The 27,838-nt window shown below is 54.6% G+C and overlaps 2 protein-coding genes across 5 annotated transcripts; one reads left to right on the top strand and one right to left on the bottom strand.

Moving 5' to 3' along the window:
- Positions 1–2,870: 2,870 nt before the first annotated feature.
- PATZ1 (POZ/BTB and AT hook containing zinc finger 1) lies at positions 2,871–20,230 on the top strand. Of its 4 annotated transcripts, none has more exons than XM_054594078.1 (5): positions 2,871–4,494; positions 5,878–5,941; positions 12,126–12,297; positions 18,120–18,257; positions 19,719–20,230. In XM_054594078.1, exons 1-5 carry the CDS (start codon positions 3,224–3,226, stop codon positions 20,135–20,137), a joined length of 2,064 nt encoding a protein of 687 aa, XP_054450053.1. In that variant the 5' UTR covers positions 2,871–3,223; the 3' UTR covers positions 20,138–20,230. The 4 variants fall into 4 exon arrangements, with proteins under 4 accessions (XP_054450053.1, XP_054450050.1, XP_054450049.1 ...); XM_054594075.1 differs by having other exon boundaries at positions 18,185–18,257; positions 19,719–19,887; XM_054594074.1 differs by lacking the exon at positions 18,120–18,257.
- Positions 20,231–26,703: 6,473 nt separating this feature from the next.
- LOC129087211 (EKC/KEOPS complex subunit LAGE3-like) lies at positions 26,704–27,087 on the bottom strand. Its single transcript, XM_054594034.1, has one exon. It carries the CDS (start codon positions 27,085–27,087, stop codon positions 26,704–26,706), a length of 384 nt encoding a protein of 127 aa, XP_054450009.1.
- Positions 27,088–27,838: the final 751 nt, after the last annotated feature.

The raw sequence follows: 27,838 nt of genomic DNA, 5'->3' as shown, positions 1-27,838 counted from the left end.
ATCTCACCTCAATTACAAAAAAAAAAAAAAAGTGTTCTATAAGCATGCCTTGTAGCCTGAAGTATAGAATGGAATCCCAGGAGCCTAAGAGATGGGCAAGACTGAAGGTTGAATTATGAGGTCGAGAGATTATTACAGGCCTCCCATAAAATGCCAAGGTGACATGTAGGTGGGGTCAGAACTGGAATCTGGATTTGCCTCCGGATTCCATGGTGTTGCCTCGGGAAACACCAAGATAGTATCTTAGGCCACTCACTCAAGCTCCCTCAGCCTCAAGCTTCCTAGGTGCAAAATGAGACTGATGCATCCATCTCCCGTTTTCCTCAGAGTGCTGTGGATGAGGGTCTTGAGAGCACTGCACACCTATCTTCTCAGGGTAAACCCTCTGGGATGAATCCAGTCACAGCATTGTTTTTCTAAGCACAGCAAATTGTGATGGTCCAGTCTCTGTTTCACTGGAGCCAATAAGTGGGTTCGGAAGTCACTGGTAAGGAAGGGGCTCATTCCGGTTAGCCGGTTGGATTCCTGGCTCTCCCACTATCTGTGTGGCCTTGGACAAGTCACTTATTTCCCTGTTTCTTCAGCAGGAGAATGGAAATAGCCATGTCTGCCTTGGAGAGACGATGTGCATACACCGTAGGCACTCAATAATCAGATCCCTTTGATCTTTCTTTGTGGCCGCTCCAGCTGCACTCTGGAACACACACAAAAAACTGCTCGTTCCAGAATCCACCCACGGATCTCTGAGCTCTGGCTCAGGAAAGTTAAGCCGGAGGTGACACAGCTAGTTTGGGCTTACAACACAAATAGCCTGGAAAGTCCAGGAACTTTCTCCTCAAGTCTCTTAAGCTTCATTTATTCTCTCCAACAGGCTGTTGGCGCCTACTGCGCCCTAGGAAGGGTGGGGGTGTGTGAGGAGAAAGAGACCAAGCCCAGAATTAGGTTCTGTGCAGTCACAATCTTCGAGCCCTCATCACTTCCTGAGACAGGTGCTATAAGGCGAACGTATTAGGAAAACTGTTTAACCGAGAGGCTCAGAGAGGCCAACTGACGCACCAGAACACGCAACCACAGAGCCGAGTTCTCGAATTCGAACTCGGATCCTCCCGCGGCGCCACGCGCGGAAGCCCCCAAGGCGCGCGTGGCTTGGCTCAGGGAAGGCGCGAGGCGGTGGGAATCCCGAGTGGAGTTGGAAGCCGAGCCCGTTCATTTGCATGCTAATACCCAGAATGCTTTTCCTCCACACACACCACTTCTCTTAATGGAAGCGCTCAGTTTGGAACCGTGGAAAGTTTGGAACACACACTTCGCTCCCTCTTTGCAACTGTGGGAACTTCCCGCCCGCACACACGGTGCCGGCAGCCCAGAGCTCCAAGTCGGCCTGCCCGGTGGCGGTCGCCAGAGCTTCCTCGGCAGGCGAACCTCAATATCCAACCCGCGCGCGGCAGCATCCTCGGGCCAGCCGGGGACAAAGCGCCCAGGCTTGCCCGCGGGGCCTATAGCCCGAGCGCTCGGCGGGCGCTGGGGATGCTCCCAGCCTCTAGAGGCCAAAGGGCGCTCCCCAAACCTTCCAATACCCTCACTTCCCTGGGGATGGCTGGGGTGTGAGCGGACCCCTGCATCTGTCCTCCGCCCTCGCCTCTATGTTGTTGCCTCCCTGCGCTGTTGACTATCTGCTCCCCGGGGCAGGAGACTCGGCGTTATGGTTGGGGGAGAGCATAGACGATGGCCTCTTCTCCCCACCTCTCTAGGGCGCACAGCCCCTTCCGTTCGGTCGGTGCGCGGGGTGCAGAAGCAGCTCCGGAGGTTCGGCCTGTCCCCAGCCAGGACCCCGGGCTCTCTCTAGGGTTGGGAGAGGGAAGACGGTCGGCAGGCGACTTCTGGGGATTTCGCGCATCAAAGGTGGACTCCGAAGGGTAACTGAAGCCCGCTCCACTTACTAGTGCACATTGCAAGCTGGGGTTGGGGGCCCAGATCTGCACCCCTCGGTCCCCCTCCCCCCGCCCCGTCCGTACGCCGCCACTCTCGGCGGGGAGGGAGGGGCAGTGGGAGCTGGTTTGCTGGGTTGGCGCTTCGTTTGCATTGGTCCGGGGGGGCTGAGACTGCAGCCCCCGGCCCCGCGGGCGGGGTGGGGAGGCGGGGGCCGGACGGGGGCTCAGCTGCGCTAGCATTGGCGGAGCTGGGGAATGGGGAGGGGGGGCAGGAAGCGGGGGGAGCGGAGCTGCGGGGGGGTTGTATAAATAGGGAAGGGGGGACGTGCATCCTCGGCTGGGTGAGGGGGGGGCGCTCGGCACAAAGAAAGTGGAAAGTTTGCAGCGCGGGGCGGCCCGGGCCAGGGATCCGGGTGCGCACGTGCAGGGCTGGGGGCGCCGGGAGCCCCCCACACCAAGCTTGCCCTTTCTTTTTTTCCTCCCTGCAAGCGAGAGGGGGGGTGTTGTTGGTATCGCCCCCTCCTTCTCCTCCCCCCAGGGGTGAAAGTGCAAGAGGAAGTGCAGCCGCTGCCATCTTTCCTCCGCTCCGAACACACGGAGCCCGGGGCCGCAGCTCGCCGCCGCCTTCGCCCGGCCCGGGAAAGGGCCCACCCAACCGTCGCCGCCGCCCGCCCGCTCCAGCTTTCGCCGCCTCCTCCGCCCGCCAGGCTTCGGAACCCGGCCGGTGCTACCGCCCCAGTGTGCGCCCTGCCGCCGCCGCCTTCTTCGCCTTTTGTTTCCTCTGCTCCGGCGCCCCCGCCCCGGCTCGCGCTTTGCAGGGGACGCAGCGCGCGCCCCCAGCGGGCCCGCGAAAAGCCGCGGCGCGCGCGCGCGCCTGCGCGTCAGACCCCTCCTCCTCCTCCCCGCGCGCGCCCCTGTTGGCTGCGCGCCGGCGCCGCCTGGCGGGCGGGAGGGGAGGCGGCAGGCGCGTTTGCAGGAGGGGCGCACCTCTTTGCTCTGTTACCCCCGGAGGTAGACCGAGAAAGGGAGGCGGGCGGGCTGAGAGGAGCTAGGAGCACGCGATCCAGCAGGCGTAGGGACCGCTATGTGGGGGGTGGTGCGCCCTGCAGTCTAGACAGTCCGATCCGGGCAGGGGGCGTGTGCGCTCCGCGCACCTGCGAGACTACAGAGCTCGGGGCCGGCACGTGCGGGGAGTGTAGACACGTCCGCTGCACCCTTCTTGTTGCTGCCTAGGGGGAGGGAGGAGGGCAGGAAAGTGCCGCGGCCCGGTTTGTGGGGAGGGGGCGGCGGCCATGGAGCGGGTGAACGACGCTTCCTGCGGCCCGTCGGGCTGCTACACCTACCAGGTGAGCAGGCACAGCACCGAGATGCTGCACAACCTGAACCAGCAGCGCAAAAACGGCGGGCGCTTCTGCGACGTGCTTCTGCGGGTGGGCGACGAGAGCTTCCCAGCGCACCGCGCCGTGCTAGCCGCCTGCAGCGAGTACTTTGAGTCGGTGTTCAGCGCCCAGTTGGGCGATGGCGGAGCTTCGGACGGGGGTCCCGCTGACGTGGGGGGACCAACGGCGGCCCCGGGCGGCGGGGCTGGGGGCAGCCGGGAGCTGGAGATGCACACCATCAGCTCTAAGGTGTTCGGGGACATCCTGGACTTCGCCTACACTTCTCGCATCGTGGTTCGCCTGGAGAGCTTCCCCGAACTCATGACGGCTGCCAAGTTCCTACTGATGAGGTCGGTCATTGAGATCTGCCAGGAAGTCATCAAACAGTCCAATGTGCAGATCCTGGTGCCCCCAGCCCGGGCTGACATCATGCTCTTTCGTCCCCCTGGGACCTCGGACTTGGGCTTCCCTTTGGACATGACCAACGGGGCAGCCTTAGCAGCCAACAGCAATGGCATCGCAGGCAGCATGCAGCCCGAGGAGGAGGCAGCTCGGGCAGCTGGTGCAGCCATTGCCAGCCAAGCTTCCCTGCCTGTGTTACCTGGGGTGGACCGCTTGCCCATGGTGGCTGGACCCCTGTCCCCCCAACTACTGACTTCCCCATTCCCCAATGTGGCATCCAGTGCCCCTCCCCTGACTGGCAAACGAGGCCGGGGCCGCCCAAGGAAGGCCAACCTGCTGGACTCAATGTTCGGGTCCCCAGGGGGCCTGAGAGAGGCAGGCATCCTTCCATGTGGCCTGTGTGGGAAGGTATTCACTGATGCCAACCGGCTCCGGCAGCATGAGGCCCAGCATGGTGTCACCAGCCTCCAGCTGGGCTACATCGATCTTCCTCCTCCCAGGCTGGGTGAGAATGGGCTACCCATCTCTGAGGACCCCGACGGCCCCAGAAAGAGGAGCCGGACCAGGAAGCAGGTGGCATGTGAGATCTGCGGCAAGATCTTCCGTGACGTTTACCATCTCAACCGGCACAAGCTTTCCCACTCCGGGGAGAAGCCCTATTCCTGCCCCGTGTGTGGGCTGAGGTTCAAGAGAAAAGATCGCATGTCCTACCATGTGCGGTCTCACGACGGGTCCGTGGGCAAGCCCTACATCTGCCAGAGCTGTGGGAAAGGCTTCTCCAGGTGAGAAATGGTGTCCCACCCCCACCATGACCTGTCCTTTTCCTGGCTCATGGGAGATAGGGGAGTGTGAGGGTCACTTGACCTTATAGGGGCATGTTTGATTTGGGGAGAGTGTTTTAATGGCCCTGCTTTTGAGATGGTGAGGCCAAGAACCTGCTTTCCCTTCCTGCAGGGAAGTTCTCTGGCACTAGGCCTGCCCTACTGTCTCTCTTCCTTGGGGCCTGGTGGGAAGGAGCCCGGATTCCTCAGGCCACAGCCACCCGGCCTCACCATTCTTCTCCCTGGGCTCCCTTTGTGTTTCCGGCACCAGGCGTGGGGCCCCCTTTGGGGGCGGGAGGCTGGGCTCCTCCAGCGACTTTCCCCTCTTGAATGGCTGCCGAGGGGGAGACTGAAACAGAAACAAGTGCATCTCGGACTCCTTACACTCCTGTGCCACCGAATCCCCCGGCGCAGCACCAGCAGTCCTGGATCAGTGACCTCGAGCTTTGCCCCTCACAGCCGCTCGGGCTCATGAGACACAGAGCTTGGGACCTAGAGTCTCAGGTTCCTAACAGTAAAATCTTTGAGCAGCTCTGATCTGGTGGCTCCAGAGCCTAACTGAACCCACAGGTCCACTTTATGTTCTCAGGCTATAGAGAAAGCGGGGAAGGGTGTCTTTTTAGATTCACTTCTTGGCGATTCTGATAGGGAACTGAGGACTTGTCTGGGAGCCGAGAGTGGTTTTGTTTCTCCTGTAAAGAGAATATTGAGAATAAAAGGCTGGTTTTAACTTGCCTGGATACTGAGGACCTTCTGTGTGGAACTAGGGATGGAGAACTCCCTCAGAGGGGCCCCTGTCAGGAACCAGTCGTACCGGTCAGGCAACCCCTGCCCACCTGCTCTGGCGGGCATCTGGCTTACCAGCCCAGCTGGGGACTTAAGGCTCCATCCCTTGGCCTCTGGGGACTGAATTCCATCTGGGTGGCATTCATTGGCTGCCACAGCAGGAGAGGCTGGGGGAGGGGAATGCTGAATTTCTAAGGGGTTTTAGCCTGGACAATGAATCACACATACCCCTCCCTGAAAGGCCGCAGCAAGGCAGCCCTGTCTGCTTCTAAAGCCACCTCCTCGGGTCCTAGGGATCATTGAGTCTTCTGGTGGGGGAAGGTGGGTAGGCAAGGTCAGGGACAAATGCTCGCTGCCCTCCCCTCTAGAGAAAACCAGGGCAGAGAGGCCTGGGCCTGTGGAACCAGAGCTGGGTGGTGACTGTGTCTTTGTCACGCTGGGGTCGGGGAGAGGGAGTGCTCTCCAGCGGTGGGGGTGGGGTGGGGGGGTCTGGCCAAGAATGGGGCCCTATTTTCTCAGGTCTTATTTTAAAGTCTGTCTTGGTTCTCTCTCTTCCAGGCCCGATCACTTGAATGGACATATCAAGCAGGTGCACACTTCCGAGCGGCCTCACAAGTGTCAGGTAGGGGCCGGGCCAGGGCAGAGCTGGGCTGAGAGGATGCTGCTGTTCTTACAGCCCGGCCGTGAGCCAGCTGATGCGTGTGCTGGGCCGGCTGACCGGCCACCGCTTTGCACACCACCTCCTCTGTCCCTCCACCCTCCGTCTGCTCTTCTTTGTTCTTCCCCCTGGCCCCCTCCCCTCCACCGCTGATGTCCCCTCCTTCCTGGTTGTTGGGTCCTTGTTCCCACCCTGTCTCCATTTTTCCTCTGTTGCTTAGCTTTTCTCTCTTGGTGTTAGCCAGCTCCGAGGATGGTGGGCCACGTTGCACAAGTGTTGTCCTGGGGGCAGTGGCACCCCATGGGGCCCCGCTTCTGGTTCTCAGCAGTTTGCAGGGGCCACCATGTCAGGGGGTGGGGTCTGTAATGAGCTCCTGGTGGTCCAGCCAACAGCCCTCCCACTTGTCTGTCAGGCAGCCTGACCCAAGTTGGAGCTCCTTCTGGGTCCCCTCAGGTTAGGGCACCAAGCCGCAGGGGGTGGAGAGGGCGGGTGGTCTTATCTCTGAGCACGGGCAGCTGTTTACCCTTCCTGAGGACTGGAGAGCAAGGTGGTTTCCTCTCCTGTGAGCTCTTTGTGTAGCAGTATAGGTAGGGAAGGCTGGGCAAGATTCTCACCCTTGGTTTGTCTGCTTGAACAACATCTGGGGGCCCTGTGGCACCCAGAAACTTGGGCTTCCTCTCTTGGCTACTGAGCATTCCTGTGTAGATGGAAAACACGCCTCTCTTTTCTCCTTGGTTACCTCCCCTCCCCTGTGCCAAGTTCCCGCAATCGGAACTCCGAGGGGGAGCCAGAGTTGTGGAATGCTTACTACACCCTCTGGTAGGGGAACCTGCTTCTCTTTATCCTGTTGGTGGCAAGGAGGGAGGACCCAGGGAGACCTGTGGGGAGGGATGGATGTGCAGTAGGTAGTCCAGAGAGCCCCCAGAGGCCAGGCGTGGATGCTGTTCACACAGGCCAGGCGAGGTGGCCTCTCCTGAGGATAACCCAGGGGTCGGGCTGCTGGGATCCATCTGTGCCTCGTTGCCTCCTCTCTGTCTCTGGTTTTCTCATCACAGAGCACATTCTGACTCTCCCAGGTAGTGAGCTGAGCAGCCCGGCAGAGTAGGAGGAGCCCAGAGGGCAGTGGGGGCATGCCCGGTGGCCTGGGGGGGTAACCTGCACTCTCTGCCCTTTTTCCAGGTGTGGGTTGGGAGCAGCAGCGGCCTGCCGCCCCTGGAATCTCTTCCTAGCGACCTGCCATCATGGGACTTTGCCCAGCCTGCTTTGTGGAGGTCGTCCCATTCGGTTCCTGACACCGCCTTTTCCCTTTCTCTAAAAAAATCATTCCCGGCCCTCGAAAACCTGGGCCCAGCACACTCCAGCAACGCTCTCTTCTGCCCAGCCCCTCCGGGATATCTGAGGCAGGGCTGGACTGCCCCAGAGGGCAGCCGGGCCTTTCCCCAGTGGCCTGTAGGCTAGCCTGGCCCGCCGAGAGGGTTTTCTGTGGAGGGAACGGGAGTGGCGGTTGCTCTGAGACCCTTGCTTTTGGGAGAGGCCAGGAGAGTGGTTCCCACCCCCATACCCGGTTCCTCTCAGGGTGACTTGGAGTCTGTCCCAGCTCAGGGATCCCAGATAGGGGTAGCGAGAAGCTCCTCTCTTGGTCCGCCCCACGGCCTCCAGGTGCCCCTGGGTGTCTGTCCTTGCCTGGGTGACTTTGGAGGTTGGTGCGTGGCCGGGAACTCTGCCACTGGCTTCTCTGCTTCCCCGAACCTGGCATCACCTCCCCTAAGGCAGGGGGTTTCTAGAATGGGGCCTGGCCACCCCTCCCCCCACCCTGGGAGTGAATGCCCCTCCAGAGCGGACTCTGCTGCGACTCCAACTGGGACTCCAACTGGGTCAGCCCGCACTGCCCTCCTCTTCCCTTCCCACTCAGACAGGTCCTGCTTTCATTTCTGGCTAGTGAATTAGACATTTGTGTTTTTGAGGTTTATTAGCAGGTCTGCTCAGGAACTAGACTAACCAGTAGCTTTATATTGGGTTATCCCGGTGTATAGCTTTGGGGGCTGATAAAGCAGATGGAGACGCCCCACCCCCCTTGGATCCCGGTGGTTGCCCCCTTAGCCCCCGCAAACTCCGCGGGGATAACAGGAGTGATGATAAAAGTTTTAATTCTAACATTCGAGGCTTTGTGTTTTTTGTCCTTGGTTTGTGTTATAACACTGACGTCCTTGTCCCTCGGTGTTCGAGCCCACTCCCGCAAGCATTGTCACAGACCTCTGGCCCAGCTCCAGCCCCATAGCCAGAACTCCTCTAATGATGACCCAGCGGGTAAAGACATGCTGGCTCTCACGTGCTGGGCTGGCCAGCCAGGTGTGCCTGGGCTTGGTTAACCAGCAAGGGCATCCGTTTTGCGTGGTGTGTATTCTGAAAGCCTCAGAGGTGAAGAGATGGCTCTCTAGAACTTGGGTCCTTGGACCCCAGGCAAAACTGGGCGTGTACCTCTCGGCCCCTCCTGATGCCACAGAGGACAGAAGGGGCCAGTCACTGAGACTGGTGCCACAGCTTGAGCGAAAAGGCCATCCAAATGTTGCGTGAACCCTCGGGTTTGGCAGTGATACACAAGTCTCGTGGGGGCTGGGCCTAAATGTCCTTAACTGGCCCAGACGGCCCAGGCACTGCTGGACCTGTGAGTGCACCGGGCTAGGACATTACCCTGTGGGGAGCTCAGCCTGAAGCTGAGAGGCTAGAGCGGCTGAGACCTCTCGCACTCCTTCCAGCGGCTGCACTTCTCAGGGGCTAGTGGGGTGGCTTGGGCTGGAGGGATAGCTCGTTAGAGAAGGAATGAATGGAGGTGGGAATAAGGGAGCTGATACTCTCAAGAAGGGTGTCAGCAAGGCCTATGGTTCTGGCCTCCATGCATTGCCCTTAGGCCTTTTTCTAGGACTATGGAAAAGGCTGCTAAGGACACGCCCTGGGGCTGACAGACTTCATAGGCCACCAAAGGTCGGGTGTCCACTAGTGTCCCTGGTACCACTGGGCCCCATTTCTGAGCTGCTCAACCCTTGGGAAGAAAAGCTGTAGGAATTCTGGGATGGGGAGAAACTGCCGGAGGAGGGAAGGGAGCGTGACTGGGGCTCGGTGTTGCGTGGTGATGACCAGAGGTGACCCAAGCTCAGGTTGGCTGGGCTGGAACCTGGCACGCGTGCATAACAAGGGCAGGCTGCCCAGGCACAGGGCTGTGAGCGGGGCGGCCGTTCGGAGCTCCATCTGCAATCAGGTCATGCGGGTGCCCTCTTGTCCCCCTCGGGGTCCCTCTGTCGTCGCCCTGTCTCCCAGACGGGGAGTGCCTTTCGCCTGTGTGGCCCCAGCATGGAGGTCCTAAGTGTCCCCTTCTTTAATAGGTTTCTCCTTCAGCCACTCTTTTGTGTCCCCTCTCTCCTGTGTCCTCTGAACTTCTGGCACGTCTAGACTCAGACTCATACACTTTCAAAATTCCCCTAGAAAACCTTGGGGACTCAGCTCCAAAGGGTCAATTCTGGCACAGAAAAGCCAACAATCACTTCAGTTTGGCTTTGTAACACACTGAAAGTTCCTGTTGGTTTGTGTTTTTTTTTTTTTTTTTCTGCCCAGCAGCAGATTTACATTACTAATTATGTTTGCTCAGGCTAAAGTTAGCTTTCATTCCTGGAGAGATAATCAATGGAGGATGGGCTGGGGAGAGGCAGCCTGGTCTGGGATTTTAATTTTGCTTAGCTAATCCTCCAGATGGGTAATCCACTTGTGGATAATTGAGGTTTGGCTCTCCATTATCCTAAGGTAGCAAGTATGACAGGCAGGACTTTAAGGAACAGATTGCAAAAGAAAGTTGGCAAGAGAAACAAGGCATCCCTTTCAGACCCTTCCAGTGGCCCCCGCTCCCAGGGAACACGGGAGAATCCTGAATGGGCGCTTTCAGCTGCATTTTCTCACACCTGGTCCATTTTTGATTCCTTTGAGTTCTGAGACATAGACCACACTGCCTCTCATCTCTGGTGGTCAGGCAACTGGCTGGCAAAGCTGGCTCTTGACGGTGGATAAACCGACAGGTGCCACCCTCCTGAGGCTGTCCACGGCAGTCCCTGCTCTGGTTCGCAGGCTGGAGAGCTACGTGGAAGACCCAGCGTTTCCCCCACACTGTGGCCTGTAATTGGGTCATGAGGTCCCAGCCTGAGGTGGGCCCCACCTGTGGCCATGAGTCCAAGCACCCATGATGCTTTCTGAGGCACCTAAGTGCTGGAGTTTCCCTGCACAGTCCTGTCACCTCTCTCCGTCAGGGGAGTCCTGGCTACCCAAGTATCAGCACCTTTCACTCACCTGAAGCCACCTCTGCCGAGCCTGGAGATGGTAAGAGCACAGGCTCCAGGGGCTGGCTCTCAGGCCAGGTGTCCGTCCCATCTCCGCTCAGGGCCTCCGTCTGCCCAGCTGTAAGTCAGGAAAGACAGGAGCCCCGGCCGGGGTAGCGGGGAAGGTCCGTAGGGGACCGACTGGTCTGGTGTGGCAGGGTGTTTGGACTGCTGCTTTCTCTGGGAGCTGAATCATGTGCTTTGCGCAGATCACTCTATAAACTCAGCTTCCTCATTTGTCAAGTGAATAAACAATATAGGAAACAAATAAAAGCCATATTTTATTGGTATAAATGGTTCTGTTCAAGTTTGTAACATTTACCTAAAAGATACTGACAACAGCATAGCCTGTCCTTGATGCACAGACATTTGGGGTTGGGGTGGCAACGGTGACGTCTTCGGCCTCTGCAGTATCGCATGGATTTGTTTCTTGTTTGATTGTACAGTAAGGAGATAGATAAATGTATGTGGCGACTGTTCAGACCCTTACCTTGAGGTCTTGGGATTCAGGATATGCTTTTGTTAAACAGACACAGTAGGAGCATCTCCATTCTAGCAAGTTAACAAGATGGCAGGTCTTCAGTGGGTTAACATTCGACCTGTAATGCAGTTAAAGGTGAATGTTGCTTTCTCTTGCAATTCTAAAACAGTAAACATGCAGAAAGAAAAATGAGTCAAACTTGACTGAACCCCTGAAACACCTCCGTAGAACCCAAATTGCTTGAAAGTCACCAGATTGAACTCTTCCTGAGGGCTTCCTGACGTTCCGTGACCTCCAAGGCTGGGGTGCCTGTGCAAGCCCCAGCTGAGGAAGGGGTATTGCTGGGAAGTCAGGGACTAAGACTGAGTCAGGTGCTAGGCATCGGAGAGGACCCGGGCCTGGGCCTGCCCTCCCAGGGTGCTGATGCTAAACGTCACCCCGAGTCATCTGCGCCTGGGACCTGGCTGTGAGTTGGTGCTCTCAGCACAGTTTTCTGTGGCCACGCTCTTGGAAGGCGGTAACACAGCCCGCCTCGGAGGGCCGCTGTAAGGATGGACTGCCTGAGATTAGTGCCTCTGAATGGCTAGGTGTGGTGCCTGCCAGGCACAGAACGAGCCGTCGGTCAACGCAGGGTAGTATCACCTTCCTTGTTCTGGCCGGCACGGCCCCAACTGAACATTTCACGAGTGCTCCCAAAGCCTCTGGCCCTCTTTCTCTGTGCTTTAATGCTCAGGTTAGCAGGATTGACACTTTCATGTTATGGGCTGCTTTTTCAACACAAACTCACAAGACTATGATGAGCAACCTCTGTGTTTTGTGCTGCGTTTCCTTTCCATTTCCCTGTGGCCAAGACTAATGTCACTTTTGAATAAAGTGAATAAATTGAATTCTTTGTATGAAGCAACTAGGGAAACCCAGGATGGAGAACAGGAAGACCTGTCTGTTTATATGCCAGTGACTCTTCTGTAAATTCTCTTATAGTCAGTGCAACTGATGTCCGTTCTTAAGGTTTACAAATGAGCAAGTGGCTAATCTTCATTTTGTGGAGGGGCATAGAATTTAGCGTGCCATGTCGCAGTAGTCAGTGGAACCAAGAGTTCCAACTCAGGTGTCCAGAGAGGAGCCATGTGGGAAATCAGAGCAGCTACGTGGCATGTTGGGAAGAAAGCCTGGGCCATACTCTAAGGCTCTCTTTATACAGAGTCGAATGTGTTGACCAGAAATGGTTTCGTTTCACTGTGCTTGGTGAGGAGTCACGGGTGGAATGCCTGCTTTCGCCTCATCCTGTTTTCCTTTCTGCCCTCAGACCTGCAACGCTTCTTTCGCCACCCGAGACCGTCTGCGCTCCCACCTGGCCTGTCATGAAGACAAGGTGCCCTGCCAGGTGTGTGGGAAGTACTTGCGGGCAGCATACATGGCAGACCACCTGAAGAAGCACAGCGAGGGCCCCAGCAACTTCTGCAGTATCTGTAATCGAGGTAATCTCCCTGCTCTTTCCTCTCTTCCAGAGGATGGGCCTGAGCTTGTGTGGGAGGCTGGGGGGTGTCTTGACCACCCTGCCTCAGACTCCATTCTTTGCACGGCCAGCCTTCCGTTCCCACCGAATGATAAACACCTTCATTGTCCAGCTAGCTGCTTGTCACCCCTTCCTTTCCAAGAAACTTAGGGTGCCTGGAATAGGAGCTCCAGGAGATCAGCAAGTAGGAACAGAAGGAGCGTTGTTCCCAAGCTTGGGCCCGTAACACCTGCTGCTCAGGTGGCGGGACAGATGCATTCGTAGATACCACTGAACTATTGATGTTGGCGGGGGAGTCATTAGGCCCTAAGAGGTCAGAAAACAAGGGCTCCTGCTTGCGAGCTTTTGCCGGCCGATTCACTGGCACGTGAAATTCAGCAGTCAGGGAAGGAGGTTGAGTCTGGAGATGGATAAGTATCAGAAACTTTCTAGCACAAATGATCAGAAAAGAGCCCACAGCCAGAAAGATCGTGGCCTTGAGGAGGAAGGAAGGTGGAAGGTGTTCTGAGCAGGGTAGCGTGCTTGCTGCCGAGGTTGGCCTAGGTGGCGTCTGGCTCTGTGGCCCAGCTGTAGTGTCGGATGAAGTCAGGCCTGTCCTGACCCTGAGCTTCTGCCAGGGCTTGTTGGCTGTTGGAAGGGCTGAGGTTTGTGTTTTGCAAGCTCAGTGTCAGTGGAGGAGGCTTGCGCCGTATCTCTGCTCAAGGAGGTTGGGGCAGCTGTCTGTTGTGGGTGTGAGGATGCTTCTGCACGGTGCGCTTGCTTTGGCCAGGTGTGGACATTGCTGGGAAGTCCTATCTCTTGGGACACCCTTGTCCCAGCGCTTCTGGAAGTCTTGGGTGTGGCTTTGTGGATTGAGTGCTGAACCAGGAGTCAGGGGGCCTAGGGTTTAATCCCAGCCCCTCCCACCTCACCCTACTATGTGACCTTGAGCTTTCCCTTCCCCTCTCTAAACATCATTGTCTTCATCTTTTAAGTGGGGTTAAGAACAGCCCCCTTGGCCACCTCACAGGGTTGTGGTGAGGATCCCAGCACACAAGGTGGATGAGAGTCAGCTGAGCCCCACAAGGTGCTGCACACTTGGGAGGCCCCATCCTTACGCTTTGTACCAGTGTTAGGAAACACAGCTCACTGACACTCTGGTTTGGACCGGCAAAACATCCCTGCAGTCCTTGGCTGGAATCTTTGGGTGCCTGTGCTATCTCCACTTGCCCTGAGGTTGCTGGTGGAGGGAGACTGCTGAGTAGCTGGGTGTTCTTGGTGCCCTGAAGCTGTGTCTCTCCCTGGAACTGCATTCCTGGGGTTTGCCTTGGAGGACGCTGGATGTCACTGTTTGCATCACCAAAACACATGATGTGAAAGCAGGGAGGTGGTAATAAAAGCTGCTTAAGTGTCTGTCCCGTTTTCTGACGTGTCAGCCCAGCCCTTTCTGGCGGGAACTTTCCCCGGGTAGTAAGTCGTGGGGCTGTGCCCACAGGGAGGGATGAGGCTATGGCTGACCACCTTGACCGTGGCTGCCCCAGCTCTAGAAAAAGTTTCTTGTCCGGCTTCACCCTAACCTTGCTTCCTGATAGCGCGCCCAAACAACTCAAAACCGGCTACAACATGCCGTCCTCAGTTTTGTCAGGTTTTCAAGGTTGAGTTCTCAGAAGCCCAAAAGCAGAAACCAATGAGCGTGGAGAGAGATGCTAATGAGGAAACCGAGAGCCCAGCCCAGACTGAGGAGCAGCGGCTGAGGATTGTTGGGACACCCGGGGTTGCACACCTGGAGGCTCGGCTCAGGAGGAAAGAAGAGCTAAGAGCAGCAAGGGACAGCAGGGCAAGCTGATCCAGTTGTGAGAAATCTGATGTGGCGAAGCCAACAACTATTGTATGTCAGGATTTGTTTTTCCGGGGGCTGGTAAAGAGGACTTGGGTAGCAGCCACAGGCTACATGACTGGGATGGAGACACCGGAAGGGTAAAAGGAGAGGCCACCTTATCTCAGAAAAGACAAGACTACATCTGGATCGTAGGCTAAACAGCTCTGGGTCTCAGAGTCGGAGCAGGAAGTCCCATTCTTCCAAGAAGATAAAAGAGGGCTCTGGTCCAGCCCTTCTCCACCCAGAAGGAAGAGAAAACAATGTCATTTTTCATCAGGAGAGAAGGAGCAGGATTCTACTTCTGGATTCATTTCTTGGGCAGAAATAGGAAGAGGCTCCTCCTGGGAAAAGAAAAGAGAAGGCAATTTTTCCAGGAAGAAAATAGGGGCACCAAAGACGTCGAGTCACTGGACTCAGAGCGCAGAGAGCTCTGGGCCATCCTTTGCCCTGCCTGCCTCCACGGCTGTGAGTACGGGGAGGAACTGCATGAATAACTGGATGTTCTTATCTCTACAAGGGTTTGCGCAAAGGCTAATGTCAGCCAGCTGCTCAGATGGTTGAGGTTGGACCACATGAATTTCCAAGTGCCGTCTGAGATCCTTCGATCCCAACAATTCTTAAGCAGTCAACTACCTATAGATCTGCCATTTTCAGTCTTTGCCACACAAACGGCTCTCACCTGTGAAGAATGGAAAGCTGAGAGGCAGCCGGGCTGCTCTAGCCCCACACTTGAGACGTTGACCTTATCTTTGCCCTAGAGACAGATCAGGATGTGGGTCATACCTTTTGTAAAGGAAGATAACTTGCAGTAGAAAGAGTATGATGGTGTGAAGAGCTTGCTCTCTGATTTTCAAGTTGAGGATATCAGTTACATTGATCAGGGGGAAGGAGAGAAGGCCTTGGTAGGTCACCATACTTTTCTGCCTTTCTTTTTAAATGTCTATAGCAGGGTCTTTGTATAGATGCATATGTACTGGTACGAAGAAGAGGGATAGCTTATTGGGACTCTGCCTGTAACAGAGGCAGCATCTGGTCTCCAACATTATTGCTTAAAAGGTAGAGGAAGTCTTCTTCCCAGTCAGAGGTGGGCGTACAAGTTGTCACCAGTGCTAATCATGGGCGCAGACAGCCTGCCATTACCCCAGACTGAACTGACACAAACCGACTTGGTGCCCCCATCTGGCATCACGCAGTTGGGCACAGCACCACCAAGGTTTGGACAAGAAGAAAAGAGTCCCCGACCCCTGCCCTGCAGGGATGTGGAACTTGCAAAGGAGGGTTTGCTGCTGGAATGCGAAATGCAGCCCCGCAGACAAGAAAATGCATTGGAGATGCCGTGGACTTTCGTTCAGGAATTCTTCGTCTCTAGAGCGCAAGGGAGGGTGGTTTGTTGGCTCTAATGCAGTCACGTGTGCGCTCAGTGTCTCCATCATTCTGGCGCCTGGATCAAGCTGCCCCTTTAGTTCTTGGTTAGTCAGTGGTGAATGGGCAGGTAAGTTCAGAATTCAGACTAAATATTTCTGACTTTAAAGATGTTTTCTTCTCAGAAACTCAGCTTCTGTTTTAGCCCAACAGTTGGCTGCTGAGTTGTTCTGTGTTTAAATTCTGGGCTTTAAGTGGCAGCTGTGGATCCACTCCTACCACCTCGCCATGTGGTTTTGCTATAGATAGTACAGTCTGCAGCTGGGTAAAGTCAAGAGACCCAGCCATGTGTTTCTCAGACTGTCTTTCAGGAAAAAGAAGCAAGTTTTCATTGAGCATCTGCTGTATTCCCTGGGTATAGCTCTTCCCACAAGGAGTAAATATAATAATTACTGGTGCTCCTTCCCTCCGTTCCCATTCCTTTGGTTGCGCCACTGCCTGGGTACTCCATCACTTCAGAGGCCTCACAAGGGATTAAAAAACAAAGAAAAAAAAATTCCCTCTAAAGTGGCATCATCATATCATCAGAAAGTCCTGATATCTATGCTGGTTGTTGGGGGCATAGCATCGAACAGGGTGCTAAGATCTTCTTTTTCATTAGCCCCGTCTACTTAGTCCTGACTACACCTCCCCTCTTAGGAATGTTTATGTGGGACCCTTTTAAGCCAGTCTGTCCCCTGCGATTGGCCCCAGGCAGACCACTCGGTCACAGCACAGGACAACTCACTATCCCAGGCAGGGCTGGACATCTGGCCCGAGTGGGTCTGTGAAGTAGCTGTGTCAGGAGAGGAAGGAAAATTCACTCAGTCGCCCACTTCCTCCAGAACCACCAAGCACTATTGTCAGGGGAGTATTTGTTAAACAAGCTTCCCATAGGTCAGCCCATGTCTGTCAACAGTTTCCATGCTAATGGAAGAGAAATGCTTGAGTGTAAACGGTGATAATGAAACCTATTGCAAAAGTCCAAGGGATGTTTCTAGGATCAGGGCCAAGACAAAGGAACCATGAAAAAGAGTCTGCCCCGTGGTTAAGGACTACATGTGGCACATGGTCCGGGGGTTGGAGTCCGGGCTCTGCCATTTGGTAGCTCTACATGAGACTGCAAGCTACCTAACCTCACCAAGCCTCTTCTTTTTCCATCTGTAAAATAGGTATAATAATCTCCAGCTCATAGGGTGGTTGGGGGAACACTGTAGAGTAACCCATGCAGCGTGCTGGGGCCTGGTGCGCCACTGCCCCTCGCCGGAGGCGAACTTTTGCCGGGGTTCTAGCAGCGCTCCAAAGGTCATGCCGACGCGGACTCCTCAGAGCACGCCTTGTGCAGACACGACCCAGTACTCTCCAGCCTCTGCCTTGTTCATAATGGACCCCAGTGTTGTCCTGGAACTATGATTTTAAAAGGGAATGAAGATGCCCGAGAACGTGTCAGCCAGATCTGGAGTGGATTAAACGGACACCATTAAGTCACTGGTACTCTTGAGGGGGCCTTATGCTAAAAACCTTTGCTTCCTGCTGAAGGCACTTCCTGAGTCTTGACCATGAATGGGGTTCGATGACACAGCTCCTTCCTGCGAAACCCAAATTGAAATCCTTTGACCGACCCACCTGGCTCTGTATCCTCAACCTTGCGGGGTGTGCCGGTTGGCCCGAGATCTGCTCTCCAAGCCTGGGGTGTCACATGGCTCAGACGGACCAGAGCGTCTGGGTTGGGCTGCAGTAGCCCGACGGTGGCTGGACTGCCCCTTCCCCAAAACAAAGACAAAGATTACGCTTGTTTCTTCCTTAAGTGAACCTGATGGATGCTCCAAAATGGAACTGAAAAGACCACCGTGAATAAGAGATAACTATACCCCTTTAACGTAACTTCCTATTTTTCTTGTTCTTCAAGAAGTCTAAACAGTTACTAAATGTAGTTATTCTGAAGGTGAAAAAGTTAGGAAAACAGAACATGTCCTAATAAAGAGAAGAAGGAGTACTCCTGGAGGCGTTCCTTTGGGATTTCATCTTGCCCCCACCTGGTTTGTGTTCCCTTTACCTTTACAGGTGTTACAGGCCTTCTTCTTGCTGGCGGCCCGTGGCTGCCCTGGAGCCCATATACTTTTCTGACTACATTGCTAGCCGGGTTCCTGCAGCTGACCTGGGGCTGTGGGACTGCCACTCAAACCACTCTTTACTGAGGTGCCAAGGGAGCCTAGGGGCATTTGGCCTCTGGCGTGGGCAGGAGCAGGATTTCGACTACCCGTCTGTCCAGGCAGCCGGCCTGGGCCCTCCACCGCACACTTGCAGAGTGGGCTCTGCAGAGAAACCGATTCGAGGACAGTGCTACCTTTCATCCTCAGCCAGGTGGCTCCGTGGTTGCAGCTGTTTTTGAGCCAAGCCGGGGCCCCTTCTAGGTGCAGCTGACCCGGGAACGCTAGCCAGAGCGGCCAGAGGAGAGGCTTGGGGGAAGCAGAGAGGTATCTCTGTGCTGGCCGCGGGATCTCATCTCCTTTTGTCTTGTTTAGGTTTCTCCTCTGCCTCCTACTTAAAGGTCCATGTTAAAACCCACCACGGTGTTCCCCTTCCCCAGGTCTCCAGGCACCAGGAGCCCATACCGAATGGGGGAGCAGCGTTCCACTGCGCCAGGACCTATGGCAACAAAGGCAAGCGACCCCTTGCTCTGCACTTTGCTTCTCTGCGCAGACTGTGTTGTGGGGGCGCTGGGCCGGGTGTGGGGAGGCGGGAAGGCTGCCAGCTTGCTGGCCGCCTCAAGGAGGCTCAGAGATCTGAGTGGCAGTGGCCTCCAGAACAAAAGTCACAGTGGGTATCTCACTCCAGGGCAGTGAGTGAGGCTTTAGCGCACTGCCATGATCCGGCCCCCGCCTCCTCTTCCCCAGCCCTCCTCCCTTGCTCCTGGCCAGCGTCCGCTGTCTGGAGCCCTGCAGGGATGTCCCAGGCCCAGGGCAGGAAGAGGCACCCTGCATGATGAGTTACTTTGGGCTTGTCTGTTGCCTGTGGCCCTTAAAGGGTAGTGTGGAGCTGTGGCTGAATGCTTACTCCTTTGACCCTGGAGGGCAGGGGGAGCCAAGGCTGGCCTCCCCCTTGGTAGGTGTGACTGGTTGCTGTGAGCAGCCCTTTCCAGAGGGCCTCTGGCTGTGTTTGTGAGATGCATGGCGATAAATGATCTGACTGCTTCTTACTCCAAGGTGGTTTGCATAGAGCTCCCTAAGCCCCACCCTCACTTGTTGACTCATGTTGTTCTGTGGTATCTCAAGTTGTTGTTGCCTTGGGGATGATGCCAGGGGCTTGGCGGATGGCAGAGATGGCATGCTCCACGCTCCCATCACAGACCTCCCTTCCCGGCATGGCGCTCTGAACCCAGGCAGGAAGCTGCTGATTGGTGGAGGACCCTGCTGTGGGCCAGGCAAAGCAGAGCAGTGAGGGTTGTCTCGAGGTCCAACTTGTCCTGGGCCCTGCGTGGGGACAGCCAGCCAACTGAGTTGTTCAAAGTTGCTTTTAATCTCTGTGCTTTGGCCAGTTGGCCCAGGAAAGGTTTTGGCAGAAGGAAGGCGGTAAGGGCAGAGCTTGTGTTTGCAGCATTGAGAACAGGATTGGCTTCCGTCTCAGCCATCAGTGGGGTCTGCTGACTTGGGGACCCTGCGGCTCTGGTCTGCCTTGCTGGGGTGCAGCTAGTCTGGTGCAAAGGCGAGGCCGCTGACATACCTGTTTGACATCATCAGAACAGCTGTTTTACCTTCAGAAGCACCCAAGAGAGCACCTAGGAGTTGGGGGTCTTTGAGTTGTTCTGGGCAGAAGCAGTGGAGGTCCCCTCTCCATACCCCCTTCCTCAAAGCAGGCTCACATGGTGGTGAGCGATACGTGTGCACCTGCATGAAGAGCCCTGAGCAAGGGAGGCTGGCAGCCCCAGGGCCCTGCTCTCTCACCCCCGTAGGTATGCCAGGCTCCCAGACTGACCAGCTGGAACCTCGGTGGGTTCTGCCAGGACAGTGGATGGCCATCAGCTGCCCTCCACAGGCCTGTGAGCTGGCCCCGCACAACCCCTCCAGGAGGGGGCATCTCCAAAGCCTGGCCTCATCTCTCCTCTGTGTTTTGTTTTCTCCTAGAAGGCCAGAAATGCTCACATCAGGATCCGATTGAGAGCTCTGACTCCTACGGTGACCTCTCGGACGCCAGCGATCTGAAGACACCGGAGAAGCAGAGCACCAATGGCTCCTTCTCCTGTGACATGGCGGTCCCCAAAAACAAAATGGAGTCTGACGGGGAGAAGAAGTACCCCTGCCCTGAATGCGGCAGCTTCTTCCGCTCCAAGTCCTACTTGAACAAACACATCCAGAAGGTGCATGTCCGGGCCCTCGGGGGCCCCCTGGGGGACCTGGGTCCTGCCCTCAGCTCACCTTTCTCTCCCCAGCAGAACATGTCTCTCCTTGAGTCCTTTGGCTTTCAGATTGTTCAATCAGCGTTTGCATCATCTTTAGTAGACCCTGAGGTTGACCAGCAGCCCATGGGGCCTGAGGGGAAGTGAGGCAGATGCTGTGTCCCCGGGGAAAGGGCCACCGGGGACTGCCGAGAAATGCTGTGAATGCGGAGGGAAGTGATGTCTTTGGGTTCTGTAGCTGAGAGGTTTTTATTCGTTTTTAAACCCCGCCCCGTCCCCCCCACCCCTTATCATCCCATCCCTTTCCATCACTCATTCCCCCAACGGTCTTTAGAGATAGATCTTCATCTGATACTCTGCAGAAATATCTGCAAGACCCAGTGTGGGGCAAGGGCAGGAAACACTACATAGGCCTCCAGGGCAACACCAGTCCCAGTTTCGCTGATGGGCGGAAGCGGGAATTCCTGGTGCCCAATTCTTAGTGACCCCCATCCCAAACCCACACCTGACGGCATTCTGGGACCTCAGTGACTCTGGTCCCCTCCCATGTCTCTAATCCCTCATTCCCCCATCTCATATCCCTAAAAAGAAACCACAGTAGGGTTTCCACCCACTTATACAACTCTGATGCCCAACTGTCTTTAAGGAAGCTGGAAGCCTACAGCATCCCATGGACCATGGGGCGAGTGTCCTCCAAGAGCCCTCTGAGCTTGACCCTTGACCTGGATGGCCCCAGACCTTTCTGAGCCCTGCTTGGAGGCTAGCATTTTGCTACTAGGACAAGCTTAGCTATTGAGGACACTCCCACCCCAAATTCCAGTTCTTATGTGATTTTTAACCATTCAACTTGCTGTTGGGTTTTAATTCTCTAATTATTATTATTATTGTTATTATTTTTTAGGACCAGTTGTAGTGAATTGCTACTGAAAGCTATCCCAGGTGATACAGAGCTCTTTGTAAACCGCAGTCACAAGTTAGGGTTAGTATTAAACTTTGTTTAGATGTACCATAATTAACTTGGCTAGTTGATTGTTGAAGTCTATGGAAGAAATAGTTTTATGCAAAATTTTAAAAATGCCAGTCTGGTCAGGGAGGTAGGGGGTTTCCGTGCTGTTGGGAGCCCGGAAGGCAGGAGAGCTGGCAGGTGGGAACATTGTGTACCTCGGTTGTGTCACACGTGAGCAAGCCCAGGTCGACCTCGTGATGTGAATCGATCGGATCAGACTGTATTAAAAACGTTAGTACGTTACTCTGCCGGCTCCCCTGAGTCTGGTTTTTCAACTGTGGGCGTCTGGGACCTGGCGGGTGGGCAGCCTACGCCCTCGCACCCAGGGTCAGGGTAGGGTTCCAGGAGGCCTGTCTCCCTGTGCACGGCACCCGCTGCAGTCGGACTGCCCAGTGAGTGTTTCCACCGAGGACTCGGCTGCCAGCATTCACCCGTTTGTTCAACAAATGTTTGCTCCCTGGTGTCGCCGCTGCTGGGTGCCATGCTCAGCCTCAGCCCCTGGGGTACCGTGGTGAAATGACAGCCTTGTGGAGCTTAGTGGGAGAGAGACCGTTGACGTAAGCAGATTTCGCCTGAGTTCGGGTAACAACAAGTCTAAGGAGGACAACGGGGTAAGGCAGGCACAGAGACAGTGGGAGGGTGGGCAGGGAGGTCTACGGAGGTGAGGGGCAAGGAGCGGGACTGGGAGAGAAGCCCCAGAGCAAGAGGGGAGCGGCTAAGACCTAAGGAGGGACATGGGCAGGTTGCAAATCCTCATGGGCAAGGGGCTCTGAGAAGCTCAGCCACTTGAATCCCCCCGACCCCACATTACCTATGGGCTAAGTAAAAGTTTGTGGCAGCCTTAGTGGCGAATGCATGAAGAGAAGGGGGAAAGAGAGCAGCAAAGAAGAGGCAAGAAGTAAGCACAATGGGAAAGTAAGGGAGCAGGAATCAGAGCGAGAGGGAACAGGCAGACTTACAGCAGTCGGGGCATCCTGAGAAACCTCAGGCAAGAGGGAAACCCCTAAACTAATAGAAACAGCACTGACCTCCAGACAAGTAGGAAAAAATGGTAAAGGAGGAAAATAAGCGGGCCAGGAGGAACAAACGGAGCACAAAGTGATTTAGGCCCACGTTAATACCAATAATTACATTGTTCTGGTTTAAAGGTAGGTTCAGAACCGCATCTAAAACAAACAAACAAAAACAAACCTCTAGACCACCTACATGAAATTTGGGTCAATTGCTGGGCTCTGGAATGTGTAGGAGGAAGGCCTGGACTCTTCAGTGTGAGCATCAGAGAAAAGAGCCACTCTAGAATGCTGAGACGCTGTGGACAAATGACTGTGACCTCTATAGAATCTACCAGCTGGTCATGCTGCTGGGCATTAAACCCAAGAATCTGGCCTTGCACCAAAGACTTAAGACATTCTAGATCCTGGTTGTGTCTGGACAGGTAGGGACCACAGTTAGGAAGCGATATCGGTCACGTGGCAGGAGGAGAACAACAAAGCAAGCAGACTGCTGCTGCTTCCCAAGCGCTATCCAGAGGCCTGAGCAGCACATGGAAGTGTCCCTGCTTGTCCCCAGCACCCCTGACTTCCGCGCATCTCCATCATACGCTGCACCCTTGAGGCCATGGGGGAAGGAAGCTGTGTAGGATGTGGGTACACAGAGGTGGAATGACTTCGCTTGCCACCGTCAAGGGCAAAGAGCCTGAGTTCTGGCTGCCCAGCTCCACCATCTGGCCACTGCCAACCCAGAGCAAACCTCTGAGCCTCAGTTACGTCACCAGTGAAATGGGCTGTGAAGACTAAGGGAGACCATCACCATGAGCCAGCATTCTCTGTGCCTAATTTTCAGCACAACCTGTGAGGTTGGTTCTATCACCATGCCCGTCCTGCAGATGGGCAAACAAAAAAATGAAACAGGCTCACCCTGCCCCTGCCCCAGGTCACATAGTGGCAGAGCCAGAATTCAAACTCTGGTTTGTCCTGACTCCAGAATGTTTCTTCCCAAGATCTCAGTGACAAATAGTACCTTCACACACAACGTGTAAGTGCCCAATGCCATGCTTGGCGCAGGGGAGGCTCTGGTTGCCCTGCCAGGCCCCCGCAATGAAGGCCTGGGAGTGTAGCAAAAAACGACCACAGAAGAAGTCCGGGTCAGTTCCAGAGGGAGTGCCCAGAGACCAGGTGTGAGCAAGCAGCCTCCCACACACAGGACTGGCCTGGGGGGACGTGCGCCTCGCCCCAAGCCTCCCTGGACCTCACTGAATGACGGAGTTCCAGGCACCACCAGGCAGAACTGTCACACCAGAGCCAGTCCAACCCGTAGTTCCCAGGCTCAGCTCCTCCCACTCTCAGCACGTACCAACCACTCCCAGTGCCTCTCCTTCCCCTGGAGGCTCCTCCGCCTGGAGGCTCTTCCTCAACAGCTCTGTGCATTTGAGTCTTATCCTGTTCACGCCTTCTTTGCCTGCCTCAGCGCTGCCTCTGCCCCTTCCCTAGGTCCTCGTCACTGTGCCCCGGTTCATGGTGGTCTCAGAGAGTGCCAGGGGCCCACCACAGCACCCCCACTTTCTAACTGGGCGGCCCCGTGCAGGCGCTTCGTTTGCTAGCATGGAAAACAAGGGTTAGAGTCCTTATTCATAGGGCTGCTGCGAGGGTCACATGGACTGGTACCTGTAAAGCACATTAGGAAACACCCAAAAAGCTCCCTTTTAGTTTACCTCCTTCTCCAGATTTACTCTCATAAAAATGAAGAGCAGGGATAAGCGAACATTCTCTGCAAAGAGCCAGAAGGTGGACATTTTCAGTTTCGTGAGCCATATGGTCTCCGTCACAGCTACTCAGCTCTGCTGCCGTGCAGCCAGCCAAGGACAATAATAAATGGATGGCAGGGCTGTGTTCCCATAAAACTTCATTGATGGACACTGAAATTTGAATTTCACATAATTTTTACATGTTAGAAAATGCTCCTCTTCTTTCGACTTTTTCAACCATTAAAAAAATGTAAAAACCGTGCTCGGCTCGGAGGCTGGTGGCAAACACAGGTGGCGGGCTGGGTCTGGCGCCCCCAGGCCATAGTTTGCCAACCACTGCACGTGACCAGCTTCCCTCCCTGCTTCTTCAGGCCTTTCCCTGGGTTCAGACCTTGGATGTCCCCGCACTCCAGCCCCAGCCAGCCGTGGGCTCACGGTCCATGTGAGTGAAACCGACCTCGCACCCAGAGCCTATGGCTTCTTGGTCCGCCGATCAACCCACTGATCCACGCAGAGTGCAATCCCACGTCCCCTACCCAAGACTGTCCTAAGGAACCCACACAACGATGGGCCGAACGTGCTCAGAACAAGAACTGCCTGCCCAGTTCACCCTCTTTTTGAGGGTGGGGGCAGGACAGAGGCAAGAGGGTCAGCAGGGAGCTGGCAGAAGACAGGATTGGAGGAAACGGCAAATGAGGTCAGCGGCTGAATCCTGTTATTGTTCGCTTAGTCCTTTCTGGCTGCTTACCTACCTCTGCGCTCTGGCTTTCCTGACAGGCTTGTACTTGGGGGCTCCAGGGATAAAGAGAGGGTGACAGTTTTGGCAGTGAATTCAGAATTTCACAGTTCTCTTGAGTGCTCCTTGCAGGGGTAAATCCCATAGTCATGTCCTCTCTTAGGTTGGATGACAACGTTCAGTACTCACCCTAAAGTTGTCACAAGTCCTGTGCCCTTGGAGGGAGCAGGCTGGTGGTTCTCCAGTTTACACAATCACGCCAGGCCACCGAGTGCCCGGCAGCAGGGCCTCCAGAATTCTAGTCCTCACGCACCACACGTCTCTCCCCGTCTCCCACGGCCACCTGTCCGACCCTCCTCTGGACCCTGCAAGACTGGAGGGTGCCCCTTACACCCTGCAAAGGGGTTCTCTCTGGGGGAGGGGCGGGGGAGGAGGACAGAATAATTAATATCTGGATCTGCACCTCTCACTAAACTGCTGCGAAAGCAAATGCCAAATATTTATCCAGGAGACTAATCCACCCTGACAAAACAAGTTTCTTTGAGGACAAGGCAGTGTGGACGTAGGCGCCTCTGAATAAAGCTGCTTTGTATAGCTGCGGATGGGCACCACAGGGAAGTAATTTTTGCTTCAGGGAAAGCCTGCTGCCTCCCCTACCTCTGCTGCCCTACCGCTGGCCAGTCTGTTCCAGGACGAGGTCAAAGCCTGTGGCAGCACTGAAAAGGGAACTGCATGATTATTGACATCTGCCTCCCTCCTTCAAGGGCCTTTCTCTCCTGACTTCCTCCTGTTTGGAGTCACAACATGGGCCCTGGGCCTGCTGTAAGCTTTGGTGTCCGCGTTAAGGAGCACAGGCTCCGGGAGTGGCAGGACCTATGTCAATGTTTTATTTTTAAGCTTTTCTTTGCATGACGAGAAACTGTGTGCTTATTCGTGTAGTTTCCTCTGCCTTTGGTTCATCTAACGAATTCTTATTCAAAGCTCAGCTCAGATGGCTCCTCATCTACACTGTTTCCCTTGTCCCCCAGAAGGGAGACAGCTTTCATTTATTATATCACTCCTAGGTGTCACACACGTGCCAGGGCCCTTAGGTACATCCACAACCTTATGAGATAGGTACTACTTTATTTTCACTGAGGCTCACAGAGGTCAACTTGCTGCCAATGGCACATAACTGGGAAGGGGCAGAGCCAAGACTTGAGTCCTGAACTGTCTGCCTGGGGAGCCCAGGACTCCATCAGTGTGACCTCCTCTGTGCTATCTGCCTGTTCTGCACATATTGCTACTTTTGCATCATCTTTTTATGCATCTGTGTCCACGTAAGAGACCAGATTTCTACGCAAATGGGGTTCATACAAAGGTAATTCATCTCTGTATCCCCAATATCTCGAATAGTGTTTGATACTTAGCAGCCACTCATTCATTCAACAGGTATTCCGAATCGCTACTGTGTGCTAAGAGACACCCAATTCCAGCTCTCAAGGAACTTATGCATACAGAATAGGACAGGACGTGGGACATACACATAAACAAATGTCTGTACCACAAGAGAGAACACAACGTGAAAGGTGAAAGGGAATAAATGCTCCGATGATTTGAAGAAGGATGAAATGCTGGCCAGGTCTGAGAAGGTAGCGGTATTACAGTAAGACCCTGGAGCATGCTTAGGACTTGGACACACAGGGCTGGGTATGGGGGAAGCAGGGTGGCTCAGAGAAGGGAGGACATAGGCACGCCTGCCTTTGAAGTCCAAATACCAGCTGGTGATGAAAGTGTCACGGCCCTTCATGTCAGTGAGGGAGAAAAGGGCCATGTCAGACTGTAAGAATGGCTGGAGAGTTGGCCAGCAATCAGATTGTGAAGAGCTGGTCAAGGCAGACCGTGAGGGGTTGGTTTGGGCGACTGACCTAATGCGGGGGTGAATGAACAAAGACAATTTCCGGAGAGGAATTCTACAGCCAGGTTTTAGTGTTTTTTTGTTTTGTTTTTTTTTTTACAATAAATAACAAATCTTTAAATAACAACTCTCATTATAATAATAACCACCATCGTTTATTCACTAAACACAACAAGTGGACCACAAGTGTCCCAGGGCCAGTGCAGGCGAAAGGTGAGGGCCCTGCAACCAAGTGGCAGCTCCTGCAGGAATGAATCACTGCTGTAGGGAGGGCCCACTGCCTAGGGTCGGATACGAGGTTGGGCCTAGGCCCCCTTTTCCTAGCCCAGGTTCAGCGAGAAAGAGGGGGCCCAAATCGATACATGGTCTGCATTACCAGAGAAAGCTGGTCAAGAAAGTTGATGATGGAAATTCGGAGGAGGTGAGAATCTCCAGCTCTCCAGCAGACCGCCAGGACGCGGCCGCTCACCGTGAGCTCCTTCCGAACTGCATCTCGGTGGGGTTCTTTATCCGGGGCCAGGGATCCATAGGCAATGTCTGCCTCCAAGGGGGACGGGAAAGGCACACTGAGGGTGAATACATGCGGTCGGTTTTCCAGCCTTCTGGCCACGAGTGCGGCGGCTCCGCCGGCTGCGCCTGCACCGCCTGGCCTGCTGTAGCCATCCTGGCCGTCCCGGCCGCTGGCTGCGGTGGTGCCTGTGCCTGCCGCCTGCATGGTCACTGTGATGGCAGAACTTAAAAAAAAATTTTTTTTTACTGATTGATTATTTGGAGGGAGGGAGAGATAGAGAGAGAAACACTGATTTGTTGTTCCACTTATTTATGCATTCATTGGTTAATTCTTATATGGGCTCTGACTGGGGATTAAACCCACAACCTTGGTGTATCAGGACGATGTTCTAAACAACTGACCTACCTGGTCACGGCTGCAGAACTTTTTAAGAAAATAATTTGTTATAATTTATCAAGAGTCTAAAAATGCTCATATCCTTCAAACCAGTAATTCTGCTTAAAGGAAGCTATCTAAGAGTTATCTTTAAAAGCTTGATACGCAAAGATAACTGTAAAATGTGGTTAACAGAAAGCCATTTAAAAGTGATTACAAAAAATGTTTAATACCATTGGGGGCAAAGTTTATATTAAAAGTGGTTATGAGAAAATAACAGGCTGTGAAAAAAACAAAATTGCCTAGGTGGTAAGATCTGAACAATGTTTAAAAGATGCATGGAAAACAGACTGGAAGGAAATGCAATTGCAGCTGGTTTGTTGGGGCATCTCATCCTCTATACACGTGGAGCTTTTTGATCGTTCTCCATAGTGGACCTCAGTGACAAAGTCAAATCCCTTTTCCTTACTCTGTAGCTTAACGGTGGATGCCATAGATTCTCAGCTACCTTCAGGAATTAGAATAGTCTCCTTTTGGTATCTAAGATTCATTTTAAATGTTTACACAAATAAAAATATTC

Source organism: Pteronotus mesoamericanus, unplaced genomic scaffold, assembly GCF_021234165.1.
Source record: "Pteronotus mesoamericanus isolate MK-2021 breed Mesoamerican mustached bat unplaced genomic scaffold, CSHL_Meso_final scaffold_507, whole genome shotgun sequence".
Lineage (NCBI taxonomy): Eukaryota > Metazoa > Chordata > Mammalia > Chiroptera > Mormoopidae > Pteronotus > Pteronotus mesoamericanus.
The sequence above is the reverse complement of the archived record's forward strand: the minus strand, read 5'-3'. Positions and strand labels throughout refer to the sequence as shown.

Coding starts and splice junctions, on each gene's coding strand:
- PATZ1 (XM_054594078.1), top strand. CDS start 3,224: ATGGAGCGGGTGAACGACGCTTCCTGCGGCCCGTCGGGCTGCTACACC. Junction 5,942..12,125: donor AGCGGCCTCACAAGTGTCAG/GTAGGGGCCGGG, acceptor TTCTGCCCTCAG/ACCTGCAACGCTTCTTTCGC. Junction 12,298..18,119: donor CTGCAGTATCTGTAATCGAG/GTAATCTCCCTG, acceptor TGTCTTGTTTAG/GTTTCTCCTCTGCCTCCTAC.
- LOC129087211 (XM_054594034.1), bottom strand. CDS start 27,087: ATGCAGGCGGCAGGCACAGGCACCACCGCAGCCAGCGGCCGGGACGGC.